Below are 22,531 nucleotides of genomic sequence, written 5' to 3'. Positions count from 1 at the left end.
CTCTTTCGTTGCTGTAGGCCAGCCAGCATGGGTCCTTAGGAATCTTGTTTCCCAGAATCTCCTGAAACGCAAAAAGGAATATAAGCGGAGGTCATGTCTAAGGTTTAGCCTGCAAAGCAAACAACGTTCAACGGAAATATCATCAGGAGAATGTCTTAATCCTCAACAAGGCAAAATTAAAAGACATGAAACACTTTACTTACTCCAATACGGGGTGGGAAGGATCAAAGAAGCAAGCTTTGTACCCTGGGTGGGATAATCCTCACCTCCGAGTCCTTAATAGAATTGAAACTTTCCGTTACGATAGCTAGGAAATTTTTCATTCTATGTCAGGACCGGAGGCGAGGATTATGCTCGTTTAAAGCTTGCTCACCACCAAATGAGACATATCAAGGATCGGTTTAAAATAAAACCGCTTGAAGGTGGAATCGGAAGACCAATCCGCAGCATTCAGAATGTCTTCCAGACGAGCGCCCAGGGTAAAAGCCTTAGAGGCCATCGCACCTCTGGCCGAGTGTGCCCCAAAATTCCGCAGGTCTATGCCTGCCTCTTGCATTACCCACCGCACCCGACGGGCAATGGTGGGAGAAGAAAACGCCTTATGAGGTTTGCGCAGTGAAAGGAGCAATTGTCGTTCCCCCGGGGGACGAAACTCCTCCGACATCTCCTCATATGCCCTAAGGCAAGATACCACACACAGCTTCGGGGAGTCTGGGAAAACCGGGTAGGAGATAGAACGCGTTCCACACTTTGTTCGCCTATGGATCGTAAAGGTGACCCCATCGGGGGAGAATATCCGACTGGTGACATCCAGAGCTCTAACATCAGAAACTCTCCTGCATGAAATTAGGCAGAGCAACATCGCTAGTTTGGACGATAGCTCCTTCCTCGAGAGAAACCTATTCGGTTGCCATGACAAAAACAAGTTCAACACTTGGTTAACATCCCACAAATGGGAATAACGTGGCTCTGGGGGTAGCGAGAGGCAGATCCCGCGAAGAAGGCGACAGACCAGGGGGTGCTCACCCACCGGGGAACCGTCCAGTATGCCGTGGCCCGCGGAGATAGCCGAACGGAAGGTATTAATGGTTCTGTAAGCCAAACCCTCCTCCTCCAGGGAGGCCAAAAAATTCAAAATAGAAGTCACATCAGCTGCCACGGGATTGAAACCTCGTCGCACACACCAACCACACCATCGTCTCCAAGAGGAGCGGTATCGTTTGACCGTGCTGTCGGCCCAGGCTTTCGACATGAACTTCTCAGCTGCTCCCGAAAGGCCTGGGACCGCCCAGCGTCCCCTGTAATCCTCCAAGCCATAAAGGCCAGTCCGCCCTGCTGTATCAACGGATGGGGGACTCCGTCCGGATTGAGCAGAAGCGTTGGAAACAGGGGGAGTGGGATTGGAAAATCCCAGGAAAGTTCCAGAAGAACTGGAAACCAGTCTTGAGACCTCCAGATCGGAGTGACAAGGACCACGTCCGCCGACTGACGACGCACCTGGGCGGAAACCCTCGTGATCATTGCAAACGGGGGAAAGGCGTACCCCCTCTCGGTCCGCCAATCCTGCAGAAATGCATCCGTTTGCGCTGCTAGGGGATCCGGTCTCCAACTGAAAAACCGGGGCAGCTGGAAGTCCAGGCGAGAGGCGAAGAGGTCCACTGAAAAGGGACCCCAAAGGGACTGAAGATTTGCAAAGAAACCCGGATGCATCTTCCGAGATTGATAATCTGCCACCTGGTTGTCCAGACCGGGGAGATACTCTGCCGTTACCGACACCTGATGGTCCAGGCAATACCTCCAGAAATCTGCTGCCATGTCTGACAATGCTCTGGAGCGTGTACCCCCGAGATGGTTTATGTACCGGAAGGCTGATATATTGTCCATTTTGAGTAGGACGCAAGAGCGGACCGACTCCTTGGTCCAGCACTGAATCGCAAAGGACCCCGCTAGGAGCTCCAGACAGTTGATGTGCAACTGCTGTTCCGAAGGAGACCACACACCGCCTGTAGCGAAGTCGCCACACCGCGCGCCCCAGCCTGACCTGCTGGCGTCGGACTCGATAACAATATCTGGCGCTGAACCGAAAATCGCGCGTCCATTCCAGGCCTCCATGTTGGAGAGCCACCATTGAATATCCTCTTTGGCTTCCGCCGAGAGCGGTACTTTCTGTGAGTAGGACAGGCCCCGACGTAGGTGTTGCGCTTTGAGGCGCTGTAAGGCTCTGTAGTGGAGAGGGCCTGGAAAGATGGCCTGAATGGACGCCGACAAGAGGCCCACCAAGCGGGCTATTTGTCTGAGGGAGAGTTGATGTTGCGTAAGCGCTCTCCGCAGCTCGTGACGGATCTTCGTCATCTTCCGAGCAGGAAGGCTGAGCGTAGCGGGCACTGAATCGATGGTGAACCCGAGAAAAATCACTTTTTGGGAGGGGACGAGCGTTGATTTCATCTCCTTGATGATGAAACCCAGACTCTGGAGTAAATTGACCGTCGTCTGGAGATGACGAGACAGGATTGTTGGACATCGTGCCATCAGCAAAATGTCGTCCAGGTAGACTATGAGGCGCATTCCAGACGCGCGTAGGCGTTCGATGACCGGGCGCAGAACCTTGGTGAAACACCAGGGAGCCGAGGAAAGTCCGAAAGGAAGCGTAGTGAACTCGAAGACCATGTCCCCCCAAAGAAACTGAAGGAACCTCCAGTGAGGAGGAAAGATCGGGATGGTCAGATACGCATCCTTCAGATCCAGGCGTGCCAGCCAATAGTTGGGTCTGAGGAGATCTCGAAGAAGATGGATGCCCTCCATCTTGAAGTGGCGGTAAACCAGCCACTCGTTGAAATCGCGCAGATTGATCACGGGTCTCTGCCCTCCGTCCGCCTTGTCTACCAAAAAGATGTTGCTGAGGAACCCTCGAGAATGGAGTGTGGTTTGAACTACCGCCCCTTTGCGCAAAAGAGACTGTACCTCCTGATCCACTAAGGCGGAGTCTGCTGCCGAGAAAACTAGGGGACGTGGCGGAGCCTTCTGAAAAGGTTCCCCGCTGAACTCGATATGAAATCCCCGGACGGTCTGGAAGACCCAAGCGTCGCCCGTGACAGAAGTCCAAGCCTGGAAATAATGCGCCAGCCGGCCCCCCACCTTTAGTTGGGAAGAAGGAAGAACACTTACTGGAAGAACTGGAGACACCTCCGCCTCTGCCACCGCGGTTCTTCCCCCGTCGTCCTCGTGTCGGGTAAAAATTCCCGAATCTGGCCTGGTCCTGATATCCAGACTGGTTGGAGCCCCCTCTCTGCTGGTTTGGTCGGCCGGACGAGCGGCCCCTGCCTCGACCGGCCCCTCTGAAAACCCGTGGGCGAAAGACTTTATGGATGGAGGATTGCGCCCTATCCAGAGTAGTGAAAGTATTGACGAAACGCCCAAGCTCCTTCATGAAAGGCTCACCAAAAAGGCCGCCCTGGGCAACCGGGCCCGCCTCAGAGTCTGCCAGGTCCCCCAGCTTGGGATCCACCTTGATCAACAGGGACCTTCGTCGCTCCGTCGACAACGCACAGTTTGCATTTCCCAAGAAAATGACCACGCGTTGGGCCCATGAAGAGAGGTTATCTGGAGATATTAGGGCCCCTGACGACTTAGCTTCTTCGGCCATATCCAGTATCCTGGTGATAGGCCAGAGGATATCCAACAGCTTATTCTGACATGCCCACCAGGACCTATCAATTCCCTTTTTGGGGTCTTTAATACATTTTTGCAGAAACGTCGCCATCTGTGGGTCAATTTCCGGAGTCGCCGCCACCTTGTCCTCTAATGACGGCCGCGGACACTCTGCCCTAAGGCAATTGCACACAGAGGCCTCCAATGGTCGTCGAATGCGACTGGCTACATATTGGGCCACCTTGTCACAAGGCGCCCAGTCTGAGGACCTAGGATGCAAAATATCTTCAGGATCAAGCATATCCGCACAGAGGTTCTGGGGACCCGCGCCGGAATCCAACGCAGCGGGCTCAAGCTGCGACAAACCGCAAGGACGGGAAGGCCCAGCACTATCATCGATCCCTTGATTCGAAACTCCCGGATTAGGTGCCGCCGGGGGGATCTGTTGGCCAAAAACGCCTGCTTGAGACGGGCGAAGGCGTCCGCGTCCACTCCAGTCTCCTTAGCCCGTTTAGCGGGCGGAGGAAGGGAGTCCTCGTTCGGTGTAGTGAAAGGTTGAGAAGCCGGAAGCGCATGAGCCGCTCTGGCCAACCTGTCGCAGGCTAACTCAATGCTGCGTAAGAGGCGGTCCTCCAAAGGAGCCATGGCCTGCTCCACCGCCTTATGAATGGAGGAATCCACAGCATCGTAGAAGTCGTCGTCCCATTGTAGCGTCGAAAGGGGATCTGCATTCCATTGCTCCTCCGGATCATCCAGGTAAGTAGCGCCATCGTAGGCCTCCATCGTAGAGACACACGGCGCAATAGGCCCGAAGGGTAGAACCCCAGAGTACGGGACAAGTGAAAGTTTTAATGGAGGGTCTCTCCGTGAAGCGAAGGCTGGGTGTCAGCCAATTCGGGGCAAGAAACTCTTGCGTATAGGCGCTAAGCCTTGAGACCCAACAGCCCTGGTGCAAAGGAGGAATGGGCAGCCTGTCTTATCACTGGGTCTTCGCAGGTTTCCCCGCAAATACAGACTCCTGTAGGAGCGTAGAAATTTGGCCTAAATACAGACCCCCAGGACTAGGTGCACTCCACCTCAGTGTTAAACCACTTTACAGACCTTGCCACAGGCGTTCAGGTGGCATAAATGGAAAAAATCTCTGCTCAGAGGCAAGTACCGACCGTGAAAACGGCGTCTGACAGGCAGGGGCTCACGCTGCTGTGCGTTCCGAGATTCAAATGCGCGGAATGCGCGGAATGCTCGGAACGCAAGCAGCGACGACAGCGCACAGACGCGCCCTCTAGCGGTGATCCATAAGCACGCGAGCCGCACCACAGATATAGCCGCTAGGGAGGAACACTCCCGCGGCCCCACAGCGAGTCAGCCGAGTAGCGGGTGATTCGCGAGCTCACCAAAGGTTTATGCCAGCAAAACTAAAGAATCTCGAAAATTACAATTAACAATGAGAAGGCGCGAACGCTCCGTGAAGAAAAGGGAATTAATCATACGCGCTGTAAACGGCTGTAAGCGGTATCCAGAAACTAACCTCTACTGGCAAATACAAAGCGCTCACAACAGGAGCCAGTTACAAGCAGCATAAGCGCTCACAAAAGGAGCCAGTTACAAGCAGAATAACACATTTAAAATAGAATACAAACTGAGAGAAGAAAAAACATGACTCATCTTAGGCTGCAGCAGCAAAGAAAGAGGAAGGCTAAACAGTGAAAGAGGACTACCTGCACGTCAGGGAACCGGTGGTTGGACCATAGAGCTGGAGTCGGTCTAGATGTGGACACTCTGTTGTTTTCTGTGTTTCCCGATGCATCTTGGGAACACTTGTTGTTTGTTGACTTTGAAATGGCTGCTATCTTGAAAGTAAAGAAAGTTCAAGCATAATCCTCTCCTCCGGTCCTGACATAGAATTACTCCAGTATGGGCTCTAGACAATTTAAGGATGGCTGTGGGTTAATTTAGGATGATTGTACAACAATTTCAGGATGACTGTCGATTATTCCAGGATGATCCTGTAGCTGCTTCAGGATAGAAGTTGAATACTCTGGAATGATCCCATGACAATTTCAGGATGAGTGTGGATTATTCCTGGATGATCCTATGACCGCTTCAGGATGCCTATTGATTACTTTAGAATGGCCCAATACAATTTTCAGTATGAGTGAAGAATACTCTAGAATAATTTAATGACAACTCAAAAATGAGCATGGATTACTCAGGATTAATTAAATACAATTGCAGAAAGAGTGTGGATTACTAAATGATGACTATATAAGGACTTTCAGATAATTGTGAAATACTCTTGGGTGATTTTAAGCCAACTGAAGGCCAAGTGTAGATTACTCCCAAATGATTTAATTAATAATTTAGAATGCCTGTGGATCACTAATAAACCTTTACGGGTTGGATTACACCTTGACAATTCCATGTTAGGAGCATGTTAGCCGATTGCCAGTATTTCCTTGCAGGGTCCCACTAGTAGTTTAGGAATATGGTTTTGCTGGTAGGAAAACATTTGTAGGACCACCTCCTCAATGTACTTTCCTGTCGAAAACAGGCCACTTGGATGTAATATGCCTTTTTTACACAAAACCTAGACGTTTTGCAATGCTACGAGTTCGAAAGTAAGGCCCAGATTTACAAAACTGTCACTGAACGCAATGCAGCACCATAATTGGCTGTGTTGCATAACAGGACGAGAGAGCAGGTAAGTGTCATGCCTATCCCTCTCTCTAGCACCACTGCACCATTAGGCAGCCAAGAGCCATGCACACACATTGGCACTATAATGCAATGTTGTCTGCGAGAGTCTAGCTTAGGTTTTGTACGGGAAGGGTACCCTTCCGGTGCCAAAAAAATACTATGACTAGACAAACGTGCAACTTTTCCCATTTCGGATGAGTGTTGTACCAAATACCAATTTGCTCTGGTTTGTAAATCCTGAAAAGGATTTTGATTCAGGTCTGCATTATAAAACTTGAGCAAGACAAACACAAAACTTCTTTAAATCTGGTCCTAATAATCAGATTAATTTTCTCCTGCTTTGGAAAGATTACTTTTTAAACTCTACCGTTAGAGGTAGACACCTGTATCAAATGAATTTGAGAAATGCTAAATTTGGCTAGGTTCTTGCTGCAGAAATATCACAAGCACCTTCATACAAAAGAAATGATCTGCAACGTTATACTTTGCATTCAGATAAGCTTAACAACATGTGCGGCTACTCCCATACCCCTGACTCACTGGGACTTGCCTTATTTTGAGGTACAGAACATTACATGAAGCTGTTTGACATGGTGACCATTGGCAAAAGACTAACAAAGCAGTGGTTAAAGAAAAAATTATCAAAAGGGATGTGTCAACATGTAAGTTTAATTATCTAAAGCACATATTTGGCCCCATAGAGGCCAGGATACCAAACAAGAGAAAAAGTCCAGAAAAAAAAGTCCAGGAAAAAAAGGAGGGAAAAAAGGCCAGACTACTGCAACAAAAACAAATGCCTTACCGAAAACCAGCAACTTCGTTGTTTGATTCTAGATTCAGAGTTTTCCTTAATCCTCTTCTAATATTGCAAATATTTATAGCCAGCTTCCTTCTCAAACTTCTGTTGTCCAGTGATGACCAGCCGTTGGCACTGCACACAGACTTCATAAACTCTGGAAAAACAAAATAACATACATCAGTATCTTGTTACCACCACTATATTTGGTTTTTACTAGGGCTGAGCTGCCTTTAAAAAGTTCCAATTCCATTATTTCATATAGTGTGCCAGATGAGATATGGTTAGGATTGAGTCTGGGGCAGGTTAGGAGTTTCAGGAAGAGAACAGAAATATCCACCTTCAACAAAGGTCTTAACTTCTGTGCAATGAGACCCCTGATGATAAAAAGTTGGGTCCCCTCCAAAACTTCATATAATACTTAGAGCAGCAGGAGTGGGCATGGCTAAGAGCAGGGGTACTTTTCTGTAGCTCAAAATCTGCACTAAATTTGAGAATTATAAAAGAGCAAACATGACAACAGAAATTGAACACAAAGCACCACCACATAACTGGTGTTTAGCCCCTCGTCCAATGACAGTTCTAGCCCCAAGTAGCAGTCTGTCTTCTCTGCCTCTTTCACCTTTTTGAAATACTGGGTACTTGGAAGAAAGACTACCAATGTAGAGGCATTGAAACAAACATGTGTCATAGTCATGTTTACTAGACGCTGTCACGCTTCCTCTGCAAACAGAAAGAAATCAGTGCCAGATTTCTTTACAAAACCATCATGGAGGCAGCCACGGTGAGTCTGAACTCTACTTGCAATGTTCATATTTGTAAAACAGTCTAAGAAACCAGTATAGTGACCAGAAATCAAAATAGGAGCTTACAACCAATTGATCTAATTATTAGGAGAGTTGATCAGGTCTAAATAAAAGCTGTGCGCGCAGTATTTTATAAGTGCAGTTTGCTATCTATCACCCATTCATCTAGTTTGAGCCCGTCACCGTTGCGCCAGATTTGCATGCCACTGGTAGCACAAACTCAGCACAAACTGTTAATAAATCGCAAGCCAATCCCATTGCTCTTCTTTCTCTTTTGCAGACAGCTGTTAAGTAATGGTGGAGTTAACATACAATTATATGATACAAGACCACATATGCAAACATAACGTAACACAATGTATAATAATGAATTTTCACAATCCAAGATCGACTAAATGTTAATTGGAACATTTGTAATATCTTACCAAATAATGCCTCAACCTTCTCTTCATCAAGGATAGCTGTTCCAGAACGAGCCTTTGTTACACCTTTTGCAGATGCAAGTTCTTTTGGAGAAAAAAGTATTTCGCTGATACCATTGAGAAGAAAACCTGCACTGTCCCGAGCTGCCTTGGCTTCCTCCAAGAGTTTGTGCAATTTTCTCTTTGGAACGAGAACATCTCTGAACCTTGAAGGATCATTTGAGTCCTTCACCAACTGCTGCATATCAATCTGCAAAATAACACAACCAAAACTATTTGCCATCATGTTAGGTTACATACTAAAAAATATATAGGAAGAGAGTGTTTTTTTCAATTTTGATTTGGCATCTATGCATGGCTAGCAATGTAATATTTGCTAGGTTAGCTCCAGGAGTATAAAGCAGCCATATTTAAAAACATTGCATGCAGAAAGATTTCAAAGTCCTCATGTAGGAAATCTACAAGGTTTGTCCTATATAAACTTTAACTGTACTAAAAGAGTGGCAAAGAAAACAAGTACCTTTTGTACAGTGAATCATCGACTGCATATTTTTGATGCTGCTGTGTTTGTCAAGTTCCTTGAATTGGTCAAAGCAGACAGCACAGCTTGCAAATTCTGTATAGCCAACTCCCTATTGCAAGTGTCTTGCAAGTGTACTATAATCAAATATATACAGTTGTTAGAAGCAGCAGATAATAAATACAATATACACATAACAAGCATACTTTTTGGCAATGCATGTGTTTGGGTGGAAAAAAGGATTATTATTGGGAATTTGTTGCAGTTTACGTGGAAAAGTAGAATATCAAGCAAGCATCTTTTAAGTGTTCATTTTCGGCTTGTAACCGTACACACTCCTCATTCAGACAGGAACCAGGACCAACAGAATAGCTTTCATTTTGATTAATTATGGACAAGGAGTTATATACCATTTCCTTAGAGAGAAAGCAAATCATAATTAGGTCATACAAGTGGAAATGCAATTTGCTACCTACCTGGAAAAGAAAAAAAACATTACCCCAGTGTTGAATGATGGACTCTCCTCCGTCATCAAATGAAATGATTCTTCGTTGTCCTGAGGGGGAAAAATAGAAATGCAACCATTAGGCCATCATTTATACTAATCATGTCAAACAGTTTTCCTTTTGTTTATTCACATTTTAATAGGTAGGTATACGTGCCTTATTGTTGAGGAAATGAATGCGCCATATTAATTCTATGTTTTAATACGTATCAAGGCTTTTCGCAGAGATAACAGGTAGAAGTTATTTGGTTTTGGCAGCAAATGGCATGTTACGTTAACCAAGGAAAAAAGGCTGGCATACCGGCTTAACACTATGCAAATGTGTATAATGGCAGCACTCATTTAGCTCTGCTTATATTATGGTCAAAGCTTTTGTTGCTTGCAAACAGGTCATCATGGCAAGGAATATGGTTCACATCCACAGCTGTGGCTGTAGATGGAAAGTCAATGTAGGCCAGGCTGTGTGACTGCGAGCAGTGAGCCACAAAACCTTGTGGTGTCAAAATATGTGGGGCGAAGTGTACCATCATTTTCGAATCTTGTGTGCAGGGTCTAGTAGGTGTGACTCCATTGCTTGAAACAGCCAGCTCTTGTGTAGGAAATCGTTTTTTGGTTATTAATTGGTGAGGGGGTGAAAGGGAGGCATGTTTTTGTCCTTGATATTTGGATTTCAGTGGGGACGCCAAAACAAGTTCATTTTCACGTTCTACTGCGTCATATTTACTTGTGGATTTTGGATGAAGGACACTTGCCATCTCTGCTAAAAGGGCCAGGTTTTCACGTTTCTGCAAATTCATCCATGAACTTGCATCACCAGGCTGAGAAGCTGTGCTTTCGGCATGAGCTTGGTTAGCAACTCTTATATAATCCTGCCCACTTTGGTTGGCTTTTTTGTCCCTGCATCTTTTCTCTGCAATTTCTTCCTCTTGGAGTTTACATAACACCCTCTTAAGTCTTCCAGCGCTTCCCCGATTGCCACAGTTCATTATCAACTGCTTTTCCTCCTGTGCCTTTTGAAGTAACACCTGTTTTAGACCCTCCATTGTGCCAAAATAGCTTGCAATTAAGACTTCAAAAATATTTTGAATCATAAGACAATAAAAAAATGAAAAAAACATATATATTTATATATAAACTTCAAAACAGAGATAAGAACACATTGATCACTTGCAATATATCTTCACGCGCTAGCCAGAATAAATAAATAAACAGGGATTGATGTTAAAGTACAAATGTACAATCTATCCATAACAAAGTGAGTAAGGTTTCCTTAATAGATAGTACACATTGTAAGCCTGAACTTGAACCTCCTGAAAAAAGTTGCCTAAATAAAATAGTTTCTCATCAAATGGATGCCACGAGCTAAACGTTTCAGCCCTTTTCATACGTGTTACATTTGTCTCTGTAGAGTAATGCAAGGCATATGTGAGGACATACATTTTAATTTTTACTGATCATTACTTGATTAATTTATTCCCTAATTTAGGTTTTTATGGAATCTGGTTGTTAATTTGTACCATTATCCTGCAGTTGCAATCTTAATATAAAGGTTTACTTATTGTGCTTACCAGATGATTGGAAAAGAATCATAGCTTTAAAATCTCTCTCTTCGGTGATTGGCTGCCCAGTTTCATCTATATTTTCGACCAGCCATTTACAAAGAACCTCACCGGGATTGTTCGAAAGCAGAAAGTCTCCATCTTTTCTAACACACACAGAACAATTGCAAGTGAAAAATAGGACGTTGAATGAAACCAAGATGATGTCCTGCTAGATATAAAAATCAGGAATTCGTTTGTGACTGATTTATGTTTCAGAGGTATAATACAAAGCATTTCAAACTGATTCACAGATTATATAATTGGAGAAAAACATCACAAAAAGAACACAGACCTGGTGCAATTTATATCTAATATGCGTAGAGTTTGGACTACAAAGAAGTGTTTAGGAATACACTGAAGGCCATTGAGTAAATTGCATAATTATCCAGTATGTGCTAAAGGGATTACACTTCTTATGATATAATGGTAGGCAGATCCCTATGGAGCTGCAATAATCTGACTCATTGCCATCATGCAGAAAGCAATGAAATTGGTGTTGCTTGGTAGCGCAATACAGTTGTGCACACCACAAACCATGCCCCATCTCATACATTCTATCACATGCTTCTAAGGGTAGAAAGGGACCACTGTGAGCCCCATAGGACGATGGGAAAAGACTTCTGATGATGTTTGCTGGGGAAAAACAGCTGAAGAGGGGCTTTCTTGGAAGAAAGGGAATGAAAGGTAGTTGGGGCAAGGGAGCTCCCATATATCTACACCATATGCAAACCACATGCACCTCAAGGCAACAGGAGCAAAGACAGATTTGGAGTCTGTAGACAGTGTGGTAAATGCCATTTCAATACTTAAATAAGTTGTTCCTGGTGGTCTCATGCACAAAGCATTATATGCCGACCACATGTAACTTCAACATAACATTCATCTGTTCACCCAAGGGTATCTTGCAGCTGAGCGTTTTTGATGGCGAAGTTGTGGCCTAAGGTTAGAGCAGCCGACCTTCAAGTTAAGAAAGCATATTCGAGCCTGCACCTCCTGTGATTTAAAATATGCTCTTGTGTAATTTAACTGGTGCTCGATTTAAAGCGCTCCCAGTTTGCGCTATTTAAAACTGAAAAGCTAGTCCCTGTTACAGAGGCAGTGAGGAGTAGAGAAGGGCACCTAAAGATTGCCTATCAGCCCCGGCAGGACCCGGCCCACTTAAAGCCCTGGGGCCGAGAGTCTAGGACTGCCTGCTCTTTTTTATGAAAGCCCCTGTGCTAAGAATCAGGGTTGACCCTGGCCTGCAGGGCTCCCAAATGGCCCGGGCGGATTACTGCGTGGGTGCTGCTGGAAGTACAGCGTCGACTGGCTATGCAGCTTGTTCCTGCCGTATCGACTGTTTAACATTGACCCCTTGGTGTCAGCTGCGGCATGCCTTACCTAAGATACGCTGGAATCCCTGAAGTTTTCCTGCTTTCAAAGTGTAAAGTTGGAAAATAAAGAGACGGAGGCTGATCCATCGTGCCCCTTTTATAACCATTGCACCCTCACAGAATTTGTTCTTGCAGCAGAGCAATGACGTCACTTCCGGCGCTCGGGGATGTGTGTAGGCTTATGCGAGTCCACCTGATTAATTCAGGTATATGCCTAAAGGTGAGTGCAAGCAGGACATGTTGTAAATTGTAACATTTTGTCAATTTAATAGTTATGTATGAATATGGATTCTACAGTTGACGGAGCGGTGAGTTGCTCTCTATTGAGGACCTGGGTTCGAGTCCCAGCTCCAGCAGGCTGAGATGGGTTTCAATGGGCGTTGGTGGCGTAGCTGTAAAGGTATTTCAGTTTGTTTGATGTGGGGAATGTTGTGTGACATAATGTAAGTGATAAATATGGTGTTCAAGGCCTTGAAGTAAAAAGTCGAGAAGAATTTCAGGAATGTTTTTCAGTTTTCCAGACCGTCACTGGAAAAAGCCGGTTGGTTGTGAATTGTTACATATAATGCTACAGCCCATTGGGATAATACTATGGCCTTTATATGCTATGGTCCTTTGGGTTTATTGAAATTCTACTTGGTTTGATTAAAAAAAAGATATCAGGTGGCCAAGATTGATGACCCTGCCAAACATGCGATTAACTAGGTATACAAGTAGAATTTATTAACCAGCTGGATCACCAAATCCTAATCATTCCTTCAATGCAAATCACTCTGTAGAACATATCCAGGGGGCAAACAGCCCAGCTGCTGTGTAATCACAGAGAATTTTGTTATATTCAGGGCCACTGGAATTATGTGATACTGCGGAAGCAGTGATTTCCCCACAACTATGGATCTACTGCATGTGCCACTGAATCAGCATCTGCTGCATAATCTGCAGATTTTACCCAAAAATCGGTTTCCAGTATAATTGGATGAAAGTTACAAAAAACTTGGTGACATGTGTTCCCAAGCAGTGGAATGCTGTTGGTAAAGGTTGACTTGTCATCTTTCGTTGCTTATTACTTTATTTGGTCGGTAAACTGGTACTAACAAGGTACAGTTGTTGCCCAGCCAGTGCTACTATGTGCAAAAAGCACAAAATAATAAAGCAAGACTATCACAAAATGTATTGCATTATGCCGCATAATTTGTTTTTTCTTGCTGCATAATTTAGTCAACCTTGCAACATAATTTGGTCCTCACCTGCTGCATAATGCCAGTAGCCCTATTATTTTGCAAAGTTTTAGCCTGCTATGGCACCCACACTGATCAGAGTGTATTGTGTTCTTATTTAGGCCATTGTTAGTAAAAGTGAAGATTATCTTGACTCTACATAGTGCAACATTTATGTAGTATTTGTGCCCGAAAAAAAAAGCATGCGTCGTCTCCAAGGCTTTTTTAATATCCTCTAGGATCTTTAAGTCATCTGATCGCAAATGTGATTGTTCCAGTTGTGCTATCTCTTTTTCTAATCTGGATAGTCTGTCTCGTAGGGAACGTAACACTCCTGTGTGTTATAAGATTGCCATCCCCCTTATGTACACCTTGAATGCCTCCCAGACCATTGAGAAATAGGTTGCTGAGCCTATATTGTCTTCAAAAAAGCCCTGTATGGATGTGGCTATATCTGCCCGAAAGATTGGTCCAGTAAGGAGTATGGGGGAACCTCCAAGTGAAAGGGGCAAAGTGCTCAGTTCATAATTCTATGTTTAACATAACTGGGGAATTATTTGAATATGTTCTTGGAAGCGGGTCACAGGTGACGACCCAGGGGAGTAGACTCTTAGATATCAGCCAGTAATCACACATCTAGCAGACTTAACTGGTCAATACTATCTACTATTGCTCCACTATTGCTCCAGCGGCAGCAGAAGGACGATGTGGAGGGCCCTTGGAATGGTCACGGGTAGGGTCCAATTTGCAATTAAAGTCGCCCCCCCCAAAATTTGTGGAAGATCAATCGCTTTAAGTAGGTGGGAGCCAAGGGAATAGCAAAACTGCGGATCATCGTGGTTGGGGACATATATATATATATATACTAACTTAACACTTAGTCCTTCTTTGTCGCAACAGGACATGTAACGATTAAGCACACATGTCTGACCTTTATTTACATGACACCCTGCTCCGAAGGATTGCCTGGGGTGACTTATATTAAATAAAAGGGGATTTTGAGGCTTGGCAAGTATCTTTAAATGCCAAGTCGAAGTGGCAGTAAACTGCACACACAGGCTTTACAATGGCAGACCTGAGACAGGTTTGAAAGGCTACTTATGTTGGCGTAATCAGTGCTAGAAGCTCACTGTTTTTTTTTTCAATTACAGGGCCTGGGTATATGATAAACCACTTTACAAAGGACATATCTGTAATTCACGAAAAATTTAAATCTTGAAAATGCCGCTACAAGAGCATTGTATGTTTGTCAGGTGTAAATACCTTTTAGAGGCCTTCCATTAGCCAGGAAGATACTGAGCTGAGATGTTTGGCATCATAAAATAATACCAAGCTAGGAAGTCAAAGTATTGTCTGTGCAAGAAAGACTCACAGCTCCATTTCCATATTTAAAGTGTATTTCAATCTGTACTCCACAGTCTGTACATCTGTTGAATGTGAAAATAATTATTCAAGACTATTGGAAGCCGAAAAAATGGGCCAGTGAATAAAGGAGGACAACTTGGAAAAGGAAAGAAACGTGGGCCATACAAAAAATGGTTATTAGAGGCAAGCGCACATTTTAAAACATTACACTAAATCTGTTCAGAGGACACTTCAATCTACAAAACAGATTTACTCACAACGGCCAGTAACCTCAGAAGACACCCTCTTCTATAATGACAATTTTATTAAAGTCTGCTTTTTACACTAGTCACTTTCAACTGAACATTTGCCTTGGCTTGCCTAGAGGTTTGTGTTTTGAGATTAAGATAATATTAATTGCTCAATTTACAGAGACACTAAGATGCAGTTAATAGGATCTGGGTTTCAGCGCCGGGACGCCTCATTGCCGGGGCAGCTGTTGCGCTTCACCAAAACAATAAGATAAGATAAGTACTTCAGATGGTGCATCTTTCTTTTTGAGGCAGCAGTGTGAAACAGGCTTCCTTGCAAAGAGTATGATCTGCTCTGCATGAGTTACTTTTTACCCTGTTGTTTTCTGTCTTGTGATCGTTTAGTTAGGCAAGCCCTGAATAGAAGGAACATAGAAGTTAAGTAATTAAATCATTGTTATCTATGCACTTAAAATATTACTGTAGTCGTCTGCAAATTCATGTTCTGCGGAGACAAAGCATTGCGTTTTGGAATTAAATGGTGCAGTAATTTTAACGTGATCGCAAAGTTACATTGTCTAGTTTTCAGAATACATTATTAACCTAATATGTCACCAAACCAGCTTCTCTGATTTGCATGAAGCCAAATCAATTCCACCACACTCAACCATATGGAGGTTATTGTACCAAGACACTATTTGTTAATTCTCATGTCCCATCCTAATAGCCATGCATATATGCTGAATGCAAACAAGACACAAAATAATTAATGCTGTGGGTACAATAATTGCTCGAAAAGTGGGGGACTTTTAGAAGTCGCAAAAACTCCTGTGCTACACGTTACCAAGTGCAGAATTGAATTAATTGGTCTTTTTTCTGCATGAGAGTAGACAGAACATTCCATTAACCCTTTCCGTGCTTGTGGCGGAGCGGTTCCGTCATGTGCGACGGTCGCGCTGTGCGCATGACGGAACCGCTCCGTCATGGCCCCGCCCGCGCACGGAACCTTCAGCGTGGCGCGGAAATCCACGCCGCGCTGAAGGGGTTAAAGAAGCAGATGACAACATTATACAATATGCAGCACCAAAGAAAGTAAAAGAAGGATCCTTGCAGACTTCAAGCACAGCAGATGACATTATACCCAAAGGTACAGTATAAAATTATAAAATCCTTTTTATACCGCTTGCATTAACAATTTGATGTATGAAAGTATATAGTTTGAAAGCGCATCACTTGCAAAAATGAAGGCCCTCATCAACCCACATTGAGTTTCTGCCACAGAAAATGGTAATTGGTTACTAGCACATAATACATTTACAATCTGTTAGAAATGGGGGTCTCTAGTTGAAGAGGTAGGTACCTTTGTCCGAATAGGGACCCTTGCTTCTAGTCAGGGTAAGGGGGATACACTCCTAATATAACCCCCTTGGTAGCTTGGCACGAGCAGACAGGCTTATCTTAGAGACACACATAGTAATACAGTGAAAACACTACAAAAGGACACCACACCAGTTTAGAAAAATAGTAAATCTTCTTATAAACCCACAAGACCAAATACAATAAAAATCCAACATACCATACTCTTGAAAAATGGTACTTGTGCAAAATAACCTTTAAATTGCAGGAAAATCAATAAAAAACAATTCTTCCGACTCGGTAGCTCCTCCTGTGGCTACCGTGATACTGAATACGACAGGGTCTAACAATTCCAGCTGACCCCGTTGATACAGGCCAGCTAAAGCGTTGACAGACTCGGGCACAGTACCTTTCTTGTTGCGACCAACACGCTGATGCGAATCAGTCGGGGCAAATGTTGCGGTTGCGTTTTGAAGTGGAGCGTTGTGGTAGACGATGTCCTCACGATTCGGTGCAGGCAGCGGCTCGTTAACGGAGACCGGGGCTTGCGTTGAAGGGTGAGACAGTGTTTGCTGCGGTGCTGGCAGGTCACGGTGCGGTGATGGAGTCGGTCGATGTTAGGGGCGGGCAGTGACGGAGTCGGTGACGTCCTTGCAGCGTGTAGCGAAGCGTTGCGATGTGCGGTGCCTACAGGACGTGGTGCAAGCCATGGCTTGTTGACAGAGTCGGTAAGACCAGGGTTGTGTTGCGAAGCGAGGCGTTGCTCTCGGCGGTGCTTTCAGGACACAGAATCCTGCGACGGACTCGATGATAGAGTCGGTTACCCTTTTCTTCTGCGGCGACGATCAGAGACGGTCCACACAGACACAGTGAGGTCTTTGCTGTTCCTGAGACATCTAGTACAGCGGGCAAGCTCAGTTCAAGCCCTTGGAGATCTTTTCTTCAAGCAGGGGGACAAAGCAAGCAGCAAAGTCCTTTTCTCCTTTCCTTGGCAGCAAGTAGCCATTGCAGGCCAACCCCAAACAGCAAACAGCGCAGGGGCAGTATTCCTCCTCAGCTTCTCCGGCTCTTCTCGCTGGCAAAGGTTCCTCTTGATTACCAGAAGTGATCTAAAAGTCTGGGTTCTGGGCTCCTTTTTTCATACACACAAATCCTTTGTTCTCTGAAGGCAGAGAGTGTCTGTACCCAGCCAAAACCAGTTCTGTCCTCACTGGTGCAGCTTCCTGGCAGGAGGTGGAGACAGCATTGTTAAAGGCAGACCATGTTACAAAGCCACCCACCTGTACTCCGGTTTGTTCCTTCTTTGATGCTGCTTGGTCCCGACTCCCTTTGAAACCAATCAGAACGGCAAGGAAAATTACACTTGCCACCCTCACTGATCCCTAAGGGAAGGGGGGAAATGGGAATTAAAGACAAAGAAACACTGGATACTCGAGAGGCTGTTTTGCCGTCTGAACATCTCCTAAGTAAACAAAACCACAATTAGTATATCATTAACTTTAGCTAGATTTTTCTACCTACAAACACCTCCCGGAATTCCTATTTAACCTACCTAAAAGAGTTCAGCCAAGATCATGCTCTTAATTACTTTACAGCAGAAGTTGTTCTTGAAATGATGCACACCTCTGTACTAAAATAAAAAAATAAACCAACGTGTCACTACTTACACTTTTGTTCTGAATTGCATTTACTCGTCGTTATTGTTAAATCCTTATATTAGCACATACCTGTAATAACCCGGAGCAGTGTTCGAACAAATCATCAAATAAATCATACATTAAGGACGTTTACAAAAATAATCACAAATCTTGGGAATACACAGAGACATTCCAGTTTCCTAAATTGTTCGATAATCTCTGTTGCCAACAAGATTTTATACTCGTGAACCTTAGTGCCAGAGATTCACCAAAAGTCCAATTAACATGATCTCCCAAAAAATCTATATCCGTGACCTCTTGGTGCAAGTTAAATAACCCAACGTGTTTCAGGAAGTCTTTTCATCAGACTTCTAACTCTGTCTCTTTTTAAGTTCACAATTGGTCTTTAACCCCTTCGCCGCGGCAGGAATTCCGCCGCGGCGCTGGGGGGGTTTGGGGGCAGTTACGGGTCCGCTGTGCTCGTGACGGAACCACTCCGCCACGAGCCACGGTTGAGCTGTGCTCATGACGGAGTGGTTCCATCACGTCTCCGCCCACTGCGCTAATCGCCCGCACAGGTGGGGAATTAGCGCTGCGTGGGCGTAGCGGCCGCCAACGGCCGCAGCATGACGGAACCACTCCGTCATGAGCACAGCGCAACCGTGGCTCATGACGGAGTGGTTCCGTCATGAGCGGGGAAGGGGTTAAGGGTCCAAAGTTTAGTATACAATGTTCGTAAACAGAAACTGTCTTTTCCAAAAGCTTACACTTGTTTTTAAAACTTGGAATCAAGTTATTCTTCTACGTAAGAGCTCTTACCTTGTTAACTCTATACCAAAAAAGAGTTACCGAGTCTTCGGAGCGTTGCTTAGCAACGTTGTCAAGCCTTTTGTTTGCTTTTCTCTCTTTTCAGGCCACCGGAAGGTTTTTCTGTTGGGAACGGAAGGAATTCCAGCCGGAAGATTAATCCTTTGGATCGCCGTGTCGCATTGGGGAAGTGTAAGCAGGGCCGACCAAGCGAGGGAATCTGGATCCGAAGAGGAATCAGGAAGCAGGAGTTTTCAAAGGAGACCGGAGTCAGGTGAGTAGTTGTTCGCGAAGCGAAGCAACGAGCTTTAGCGGGTGGGGTTTAAATAGCTGGCGGCTGCATTCACGTGTCCTACTTCAAAGGTCAAAATTAATTACCCACGCGTGAAGCTGCTAAAGCGGTTTACACGTGCAGCCTTCTCGTGTCCTGATGCGTGCTTACGCTGCTAAACTTTTGGTGGTTTAAACAAACATTGCTACTTGCAAAGCAGATAACTTAACACCAGATTATTTATATTTAGTTATTGCAACACAATAACAAATATGTCCAAAATGAAAACAACATCCAGACAGACATAATCCTGTATTGCAGAGGTTTCCTTTTTGATGAACACAATGAACTCAAGTTTTTGTAACAGCCCAGTCCCATTCAGGTGAAAGGAAATCTCCTCCCCATACTCTAAATGCAGCCCAGGTCTATTCAGCCCAGCACTGACTCCAGCCCCTGTCATCCAAAAGCCAGACATGCAATACATAAACCTAGCAGAGGAACACTGGATGGTTAGGCAAGAAAATACCTACTTTCTTAAAGTGGTATTTTCAAACACAGAATGCAAAAATCACCCTCACTAAAAGAGGCAGTTTAACATTCTGAGTTCAGGCATACTAAATTTTATTTTTCTACCTTGTTCCCAGGATGAGTTATATTTATAAGATGTTATAAACAAACTCCCTATTCTGTCCTATGGGGACAGGTAGCCTTGCAATAGTGAAAAACAAAATTGGCAGCATTTCACTATCAGGACATGTCACACACATCAGGGCATGTTCTACCTTTCTCATACAATGCACCCTGCCCACAGGGGTACTTTGGGCCTACCTTAGGGGTGACTAATATGTAGAAAAGGGAAGGTTTAGGGACTGGCAAGTATGTGCACTTGCCAAGTCGACATGGCAGTCCCAGACTGCACACAGGCCCTGCAATGGCGGGCCAGAGTTACATTTTACAGGCGGCTTCTGTGGGTGGCAGAATCAGTGCTGCAGCCCACTAGCAGCATTTGAGTTACAGGCCCTGGGCACATACAGTGCACTATACTAGGGTCTGACAAGTAAATCAAATATGCCAATCATGGAATCACTAATCCATAACAGAACTTTAACAAGCATTTGCAATGCAACAGGTCTCGCATTCACGCGAGTTTGAGCTATTGGCATTGTTAATGACAATGCCTTTTATTTATGTTTTGGTTTTTGAAACATCATTAAAACGCATTGTCATTTACAATGCCAATAGCTTAAACTTGCGTAAATGCCAGATTTATTGCATTGCAAATGCTTGTTAATCTATGGAACGAAATGCATTTTACCTCATCCACAATCAATTTTACTGTATGCTGAATTTCAACAAATGGAAACCCCAACTGTTGACATTAGGGAGATGACCTGACCCAACTAGGGACCTGATATATATGAGACTGAACAAGCAGTAACAGTAGTACTCTTGGATGCTTCCCGGTGTTAGGTGCAGAACCCACTTAAGTGTATACCACGCAAGGTAGGTGAGGGTTCACCATTCTATGATAATACTTCAATGTATGGTATTCCCAAAAGAGGTTTGGCTATTGTTTGCAGGAATGTTACACTTCTTGTATGTTGTGTCTCTTTACAGAGCATACAACAGTCCTTCAGCTCCACTCCCTCTAATCTGTTGCTACCTACTTTGTACCCGTCCTGGCTCAGAATTGTGCGATATTCCCTCTGCTACTTCAACCTGTCCTTCACTTATTCTTTATGGAAGGGAAGCTTGCACTGCTGTCAATTTGGAACTTTTCTGTTTCAGAAGCTCAGTATAAAACTTTCCACTACACAAAAGGTAAAAAACGATGTCCGTTGCCAATGCTTGTTTTAATGCATGCCACGAAGTGAAACTACAAAAGTATGCAAATTTACCAATTATTTTACGCAGTTTTTTTCAATGAACTATATGACTGTAAAATTTTAACAGCATGTATTTCTATGCTTATCTTCTGAGCCCATAATGGCTTATATTACATGAACACACCTTGGAAAACTAGCATTTTAACACGGACGCTAAATATGTGGAAGCTGAAATACCTGCATACACGAAGAAAGTGTGCGACCATCCTTAGGTTCAGTGCCTGCAACACTTCTGCGATGCACCCCACAGTTAACGTGCTCCACATGCTGCCCCAAGAAGGCCGCTAGTGCCCTCAGACACAAAATATGCATTAAAGTCACAAGTCGCAACAGATACATAAAGTGTGCATCCCAAACAGAAACAGTCCAGCCTTTGCAAATTATGCAGGGCTTTCTTGTCCACCCCACCCCACAACAGCACTCTCGGTCACTACAACATGTGTTTACTAGTAGTGGTGGTAGGGCTGGAGGGGATGGGCAGAGGCCTACGTGGCCCGTTTTTGACCCAAGGGCAGAAATGCGGACAGAGCCCATTAGAGGAAAGGTCTGGGTCTGCATGAGTGTACCCTGGTACCGATCTCAGGAAGAGTCCTGTGATCTTTTTGGAGAGCTGGGCAGCACTTAATAGTGCGAGTGCCGTGCAGGGCAGTGGTGGTTGCAAGAGGTACGGGATGCGACTGAGTATAGTGCCTGGGGATGGGATGCAGCACGGTCTGCTGGGGAGCATGGGAGAGGGACAGGACACGTTTGTTTGTTTTATATAGCGCGAACTCGACCTGAAGGTATTGGAGCCCTTTACAGGAGAACCAGTTACATTGCACAAGGACACCTTCATTTTTATTAGGCACGGCCAAGATTAAGCGATGTGCCCAGAATCACAGGATGTTGAGTCGACACAGAGACTCGAACCTGGTTCCCTTGCTCCACAGTCGGCAACTCTGGCTGTTCTGCCATCCGGCCCGAAGCAGAGAAGTGTCACAAAATGAGGCTCCGGGTGGCGTTTCTCGAAGCGATGCTGGCGCAGCCGCCATCTTATTGACACGGACGTAGGTACCAATAGTGCAGCAAGTGCAGCTGCACCGGGATCCAGTGTAGGAGGGATTAGTTAGGGTCACCCTACTTAGTACATGTTTTTCCCACCCCGGGGTGCGGCCGAATTTCGATGCCTAGGCTCTCCTACGCCCCTAATCATTGAGAATGCCTCAAAACACTCACCGCGCCGCCACCACAAGATACCCCAGCCCATGGTGACTGTACCCGGTGCGTGGAAGCAGAGACCTGTCGGTGGTGTAAGTAGGGTACACCTGCTGTTACCGCCTCCCACCCTGTAGGAACCACCACGTCTCTTCTCGAAGCTTCTGCAGAAGTGAACGCCAAGAAAGCCTGAGACGGGT

The 22,531-nt window shown here is 45.1% G+C and overlaps 2 protein-coding genes across 4 annotated transcripts in view; one reads left to right on the top strand and one right to left on the bottom strand.

Moving 5' to 3' along the window:
* Positions 1-22,531, top strand: part of LOC146866687 (uncharacterized) — a 406,500-nt gene that overhangs the window by 138,466 nt on the left and 245,503 nt on the right. For all 3 annotated transcript variants that reach the window (XR_014960462.1, XR_014960461.1, XM_085600275.1), the window contains exon 3: positions 19,087-19,254. Coding sequence is in view for 1 of the 3 variants with exons in the window: in XM_085600275.1 (XP_085456401.1) it covers positions 19,087-19,254 (168 nt within the window). In the remaining 2 variants the exon portion in view is untranslated. The remainder of the gene's footprint in view (positions 1-19,086; positions 19,255-22,531) is intronic.
* The window catches only part of LOC146866688 (uncharacterized), a 243,482-nt gene that overhangs the window by 3,193 nt on the left and 217,758 nt on the right, over positions 1-22,531 (bottom strand). Inside the window, exons 2-4 of the mRNA XM_085600264.1 lie at positions 9,366-9,445; positions 8,373-8,619; positions 7,148-7,298 (exon numbers count right to left, since the gene is read on the bottom strand). Of these exons, the coding sequence (XP_085456390.1) occupies positions 7,148-7,298; positions 8,373-8,619; positions 9,366-9,445 (478 nt within the window). The remainder of the gene's footprint in view (positions 1-7,147; positions 7,299-8,372; positions 8,620-9,365; positions 9,446-22,531) is intronic.

Source organism: Triturus cristatus, chromosome 1_2 (assembly GCF_964204655.1).
Source record: "Triturus cristatus chromosome 1_2, aTriCri1.1, whole genome shotgun sequence".
Lineage (NCBI taxonomy): Eukaryota > Metazoa > Chordata > Amphibia > Caudata > Salamandridae > Triturus > Triturus cristatus.
This window is presented reverse-complemented; position numbering and strand designations above follow the sequence as displayed.